The sequence below is a fragment of the Diabrotica virgifera genome, chromosome 8 (assembly GCF_917563875.1).
Source record: "Diabrotica virgifera virgifera chromosome 8, PGI_DIABVI_V3a".
Taxonomy (NCBI): domain Eukaryota; kingdom Metazoa; phylum Arthropoda; class Insecta; order Coleoptera; family Chrysomelidae; genus Diabrotica; species Diabrotica virgifera.
Genome location: NC_065450.1, coordinates 214,433,311 through 214,440,529, shown reverse-complemented (window position 1 = coordinate 214,440,529; position 7,219 = coordinate 214,433,311). Strand labels below are relative to the sequence as shown.

General features: G+C 34.2%; 1 protein-coding gene across 1 annotated transcript in view; it reads right to left on the bottom strand.

Moving 5' to 3' along the window:
* Positions 1 to 2,756: 2,756 nt before the first annotated feature.
* The window catches only part of LOC114324562 (alpha-N-acetylgalactosaminidase-like), a 28,896-nt gene continuing 24,433 nt past the window's right edge, over positions 2,757 to 7,219 (bottom strand). The window contains exons 8-9 of the mRNA XM_050657837.1: positions 5,642 to 5,717; positions 2,757 to 2,868 (exon numbers count right to left, since the gene is read on the bottom strand). Coding sequence (XP_050513794.1) covers positions 2,834 to 2,868; positions 5,642 to 5,717 — 111 coding nt within the window. The 3' untranslated portion in view covers positions 2,757 to 2,833. The remainder of the gene's footprint in view (positions 2,869 to 5,641; positions 5,718 to 7,219) is intronic.

Genomic DNA, 7,219 nt, shown 5'->3' with positions numbered 1-7,219 from the left:
ATGAATTTTAACGAATTTTTTAATGAATTGACGAAAACTCCAAAAGACGAGGTAAACAGTAGGTACCCCTATGGGTACCTGTAGATCACTTCCGATGTCATATTCGTCGTCAGCGACCCAAAAACCCCCAAGTAATGATTTTTGATTAATTTTTTAATGAATTTGCCAAAAACTCCAGAAAACGAGGTAAACAGTAGGTACCCTGGGCACCAGGTACTCCGGAGATCACTTACGACGTCATATTCGTTTTCAGCGACCCCAAAACCTCCCGCGTAACAAAATTGAACTCATTTCCGCCGATAATTGACGACTTCTGATTTTTTTATTGTCTGTTTAAGATGCACTTTAAGAATGCACTTTTTGTATGCATTTTTTCAATATTATATCATGGCTCCGGTTCACAAAGTTTCCTGGCGCATTCACGAATCGAATGCAAGAAGAATTATTAAGCTCCGTCTTGTCGTTTTTTTTTCGGAGGTTCAGTGCTTTGTTGCTTCGACTATAATCAAAGCTTAGAGGACCCATAGTTTTTCTCATTTAGCAAAATTATTCTAAATGAGCCTGAATACGTTTAAAATCTTAATAAGCGTAATTGATCAAAATATCTGGAAGTAGCAGCCAACAACGGCGTAACCAGGATGGCCCTAAGGGGGGGGGGTTACAACTACTGGAAGGTCTCTAGCGTGTATGGTGTTAAGCGTATAGACCTCAAAGTACATCCCAATGGGGGTGGGGTTATGACCCCAAAACCCCCCTGGTTACGCCTATGGCAGCCAAAGATAAATTTGCCAAAGAAAAATGGATAAGACAAAGATGCGAACGAACCGAAGGATGTGATATCTAGGCACGACTTATGTAATGATTACAAAAAAGTAAAAGAAATAAGCAACATATTTAAAAAACGATTCCATCTGTACCTACCTACTAGTTGAAAATAACAACAAAATTATTATAAATGGAAGCAAAATAAGAAGACTAAAAAGGGATAGTTCCCTGGGTTGGCTGTATAAGTAGTTAAATAAACTCTAACATAGAAGTAAAACAACTTCTAAGTAGTAGGTATAATTTAAGAAAATGCTAAAAAATCCCAATGGATTGGGTAAAATATGTTCAGAACAAACGTTTTCGGATCTATCAGTCCATCATCAGCGAACTCGTATACGCTAACTAGCCCCAGAACCAAACAATGGTTATAATTATAATTAAATCTACATTCTAAAGTAGTAAAATTGAAAAGACTTAACGCCGATGTTAGTGGATAACCTCCGGGAACATGATTCATGATATCATGATAGCAAACACTTTTTAGAGACAACGAACTGACTCCAAATATATACTGAAGGTACCCATCCACTAGACCTCTATAAGCTGATGCATGGTTCCAGAATTCTAGAATGGGTATCACAAAGGAATTGAAGATGTTCAGTAAGCCAATTGGCTGCAGTATGACCGGCTTATAATGCCGGCCACTCACGGTATTGCGGTGTCGTTCGACAAGATCGTCTTCTTCTTTTTCTTCTTCTTCTTCCTTCTTGTACCTATGTAGGCTTTAAAGCCTGTTTCTTTTTCAATATTAGCCTCCTAAATTATTTAAATTATCGCACCATCTTTTTCTTGGTCTGCCAATACTTCTTCGTCCATTTGGTGACTTATCTCGTGCTATTCGTACTATCCTATCCTCTGCAATTCTAATGTATTCGTTCCACTCCTATTTTCGTTTTGTCACCCATCCATTTATGTCTTCTACATTGCATGATCTTATGTTTTCGATTCTCTCCCTATCCAACAGACTTTTCCCTGATATTCGTCGGAGTATTTTCATCTCTGTTGTTTCTAGTAGTAGTCGTCCCGCTTTAGATGTGTCAGTCAGCTGTATCTTCTGTGCTAGCCTCCTTTGGTACATTTCTCTTGTAGAATCGTTCCACAGTGATTCTATATTGAATTTTTCCTCGGTGATTTCCTGTATAAAATGTTTTGGTGCTATTTTTATTCTTACTTTTGCTAGGACTAGTTTGTGTTCACTCCCTGCGTCTGCCGAGTTTAAAGTTCGAATATCTAGAATCTGCTTTGGATGGATTTTTCTATTAATGACTATAAAGTCAATCATAGATTTGTGCCCCTGGAGTTTTCAAACGTGCAAGATCGTCGATGAGATCAATTCTGCAGTACTGCAGAAGACAAGCCAGTCTCTGGGTAGTCAAATCGTAACGATTTTGTTGGATGCACGGTCACACATGATCAAAATTTTTGTCAATTAGTCGAATTCAACAAAATTGAACGACGCCGCAGTAAAGTGAGTGGCCGGCTTAACAGACGGCTTTCAGGAGAAAAAAAGTGTCAGTGTAACATTAAAGCGTAAGAGTGAAAGAAAAGTGTTACGTAGGATACTGGGCCCAATAAGTGAAAATAACAACTGGCGAATTAGGTATAATAGAGAAATATACGAGCAATATAGCGAACCAACTCTAGCACAATACACTAAACTGCAGAGATTACGGTGAGCAGGGCACGTGGTCCGCATGCATGAGAATAGAATCCCCAGAAAATTGCTGAATGCAAGAATGCAGGGAAGAAGACCTGTTGGAAGGCCTAAAAAGAGATGGGAAGACGAAGTCGATGAGGATGCCAGGAACGCGTTCATGGAAAAGAACAGCGGTAAATCGAAATGATTGGAGAAGCTTGTTGAAGGAGGCCAAGGCTCGATTTGGGCTGTAGTGAAATTGGATGGATGGATGGTAACATTAAAGCACGTTAAATATGCAACAAAATAATTTATTTATAAAATAACTAAAAACTATTTAACATTTTGGTAATCAAGCAAATCCTTGTTTGTTTATTTTTTGGGAGTTGCCACCAACAAAGTACCCCCTAAAACAGAAAAAAAAAGAAATGATTAAAACTGTGTATACACCCTGTATTTGGCTTTTAGATGCATTAAAGCAATGACAAATTGCCAAAATCCTACACTTTTGCTAATTTCATACAGCTCAAAAGAAAGAAAACGGTTTTATCAAATCGTGGTTCGTTTATGGCCATCAAAGTAGATGGCACTTTTGTAGCTATCCACTTGTTGTGGAAAATATAAAGAGACATTCTTCGTTTAATTATAATTAAGTCAAAACATCGCAAACCCTGGACTACCAAAGGTAGTCATTGACTGATAATCTTGCCATAACAAGATCCCATTTCCTATCTCCCTTATTCAAGAAAGGTCTCGAATTCATTCTTTACGAATGAAGACCAGTTGATAAATCTGAACTGATCCAAACAATCAATAGTATCAAAAGCAAATCTTCATGTACCTACTACTGATGGTCTATCGATAAAAATTTTCTCAAATCTCCCAGAAAATGTGTTGGAAGTCCTCATCTCACTAATTAATTATTCTTTTGAGAAAGATAAATTTCCAGAGTGCCTAAAGACAGCCATCATTATTCCTCTTCATAAGGGTGGTGAAAAATCTAATACCTGCAATTATAGACCTATTGCACTACTACCGGTAGGTACTCTCCAAAATTATTGAGAGACTCGTAAAAGCCCGACTTATGTCCTTTCTCGTTGAAAACAACATTTTATCACAAAATCAGTCCTGCTCTTTAAATAATAAATGTACCACTGATGCCATGTTTTCTGTACTACATGAGGTTTATCAAGCACTGAACAATAATAATCTTCACACTGCCACCGTTTTTTGTGACTACGCCGAAGCTTTTGATTGAGTAGATTACGACATTTGATAAAAAAATAAATTTCTAAGGAATTCGAGGTATTTCTTTGAATTGATTCCAATCTTACTTGAATAATAGGAAACAACTGGTTAGAGCAATGATAAGATTCTAGTCTTAAAAACATTGTATGTGGGGTACCTCAAGGTTCAGTATTGGGTCCTTTACTTTTCCTTATCTTTACATTACTAGTTTAAAAATCGATGGAAAAATATTTCTTTTTGGTGATGATACCAGTATCACTTGGAACAACTCAAATATTGCAACTCTTCATGCTACTATAATTTATTACAATAAAAACCTGGTCCGACTCTTATTTACTCTCGTTTACTCTTACCTCTTACCTCTTAATAACAGCCAGATCAGTACCGTTGATTCTGTAAAATTTCCTGTTATTTTTTAGAGAGAAACCTTAAAAAATGATCCCTTTATATCGATTTGATCGAGGAAGTAACTATCATCATGTTGCTATGCTATAAGATATGTTTCAAAGGAACTCAATTTAGCATCTTCCAAAATAACATATTTTTCTTTGGTCGAGTCGCATCTTCGATATAGTCTTCCTTTTAGGGGTTCTGGTACAGCTGCCCAATCCGATGTTATTTTCAAATTACAAAAAAGAGCGATAAGATATCTGTTTAGCCTCAGAAGAATAACACATTGCAGAAGCTACTTCAAGGATCAGAGGATTTTAACACTTCCTTCATTATATATTTTATAAACTGTTTGCTTAATTCGTAAACATCTACATGTCTTTCTAGCAAGACCTAATCATGACTATTCCACCAGAAATTCTGCCTTTGACGTCTATTTACTGATCCCGTTCTCTGAGTTAGTAAAGAAATCTATATTATATTCCGCAAAAAAACTGTACAACCATCTCCCTCTACAACTTAAATCTGCAACATCTTTCCCCAAATTTCGTAAAATGACAAAAGCCTACCTATCTGAGAGACCATATTATTCAGTAGAAGAATTGCTTAATCAATAACTAAGAAATTACAGTACCCTTTGTACAAATAGTATTTTTTATCTATATTTGGGTGTCACATGTAGCAACTTTTGTTGATAAAATTTTACAATTTTCAATGACACTAAAGCATATTTCTATTCTATTCTATTCTATTCTATTCTATTCTATTCTATTCTATTCTATTCTATTCTATTCTATTCTATTCTATTCTATTCTATTCTATTCTATTCTATTCTATTCTATTCTATTCTATTCTATTCTATTCTATTCTATTCTATTCTATTCTATTCTATTCTATTCTATTCTATTGTACTCCCTAATTCTATTCTAATTTGTATCAGCCCGTGTCTCTGACGATGCAGGGATATGCTGAAATAACGTTGTAAGACCCTATTGAAAGTTCACAATGATACTTTTGTGAGGGCCTTCGATCACGAAAGTGGAGAGGAAAACAAAGTATCCTGCAACTTCATTCTTTAATGAAAACGTTTCGTATATGCATCCATATACATCATAATACGTTCATCTAAAAGTAAATCAATAAGCTTACAATTGTAGAGAAATTTCTAAGAATAACTTACTATAATTTGTATCTGCCAATTTGGTAAAAGCGTTCATCAATCAACAGTAAAAGTGAAGTATGAAAAAGTTCAATGTTTCTTTGAAGTTTAGAACTTAGTTTTTTTTATAAATATGTATAGAACAGAAGAGGTAAAAAGTGTAAGTCCAGTAGACTTTCTAACATGGTGTTCTATTTATCGCTCCAATTTTTTCTAATTTTTCAAGAAAGTCAAATATTGTTTAGAAAAAATCTGGTGTATTAAGGACGCCGCTGAAAAAATCGATTCTTTAGGGAGCCGAAACCGAGAAAGGTCGGGAATCTCTGGTATATCACATTCAGGATTGAAATAAATGTTATTAAAAGTCTATTATATACATATACCTGTAGGTGCCATTCTTAGGACGAACTTTTCATCATCTTTTATGGATGCCACAGATTTACCTTCATCAAAAATGTCCTGAAATAATAAATTAAACTAAATTGACAATCAAGATGCAGATGCAGTAGAAATAAACAAACCAAGACACGTTAAATGCTACTAGGAGCACTCCCTAATCATAATTTACAATGTTTACAGGGTGTTTGGTAAAGAATGGGCCGTATAGCTTAACTTTAGATTCCCGAGGTTAAAATAGGTCGATTTAAGCTAACTTACCTTAGTACAAAAGTTGATAATAACCGAAATACAGGGTGTCAAATAGGGATGGCGGTTTTTGACAAAACACCGGTTTTCGGTTATACCGGTTTTCTTTGCTTGCGGTTTAACCTGGCGGTTATAACCGGCCAAAAAAAAAACCGGTTTTTCCAAAAACCGGTTTTCGGTTTTTTTAATCCAATAGGTTACAATGTTACATTTACAATGCACTTTAGTTTGTAATACTCCACTCGACTCGATACTCGATATCAATATGATCAAAATTAGTACTATCGAAAGAACATCAATATCAATATAAATAAAACACAATTTTTAATAAAACCATTTGATTCTATTAATTATTATATTTGTTTATTATTTTATTATTATTATATATTTATTGATTATTATTAAATATAATATAGCGTAAGATTAATATATACATATTGCAATAATATACAATTTCCCAACCATTTCAACTATTAAAAAATTTCCCAGACTCTTTCAAATGGGATTTAAAAAAAATAATATCAACATAAATATTTTACTTAAAAATAAATTGGATAATGCAATTTATCTTTTATTTTTACTACCATCAAAAAAAATTATCATGTATTTCTTTTAACGCGTTTGTATATTTGTATAATTACATTTAAATTTTAACTCATTTAATACTTCCTGTATGGGCGTATCATTTTGAAAACCTAGGGAAATCCTTGGAGATTCGTATTCGTAATCGGTAATTCGATATTCATAGTCAGAAGATTATTTTTGGTAATCAGAAAAAGTCATTCACCCACTTTCAATGTCAAGAGTCTAGTGTGAAAAATAGATGATGTTTGCGTCTACTTCAACCAACTTTTTATGTAAATAGTATTATTACAAAAATACCTTTTCAACGAAATATATTATACTAAAACTTAATTATTGTTTCAGGCTGATGTGAGTTTGCACTTTCAGTTTGCTTCTGTATGTATTTATATAAAAAAAATTTGAATTATGGTTTTGTTTGGAATAATTACTCGAGAATAATAATTATGATTGGGATCCACAATACCTAACCTAATCCTAATCACCGTAAAAACCTAATAACCGGTTTTTACTTTAAATAGAAAAAACCGGTTATAACCGGGACAAAAAAACAACCGGCAAAACCGGTTATTGCGAAGTAAAAAGACCGGTTTTAGGTTTAAACCGGTAGGTTTTTCCCATCCCTAGTGTCAAAGTTAAACTTTTATTTTATTTATTTTTGAATATTTCCTGACAGGCATGGGACAACAACACGAAATTTAGTAAGTGGTGCTGGTACTGTCCACCCTACTAAA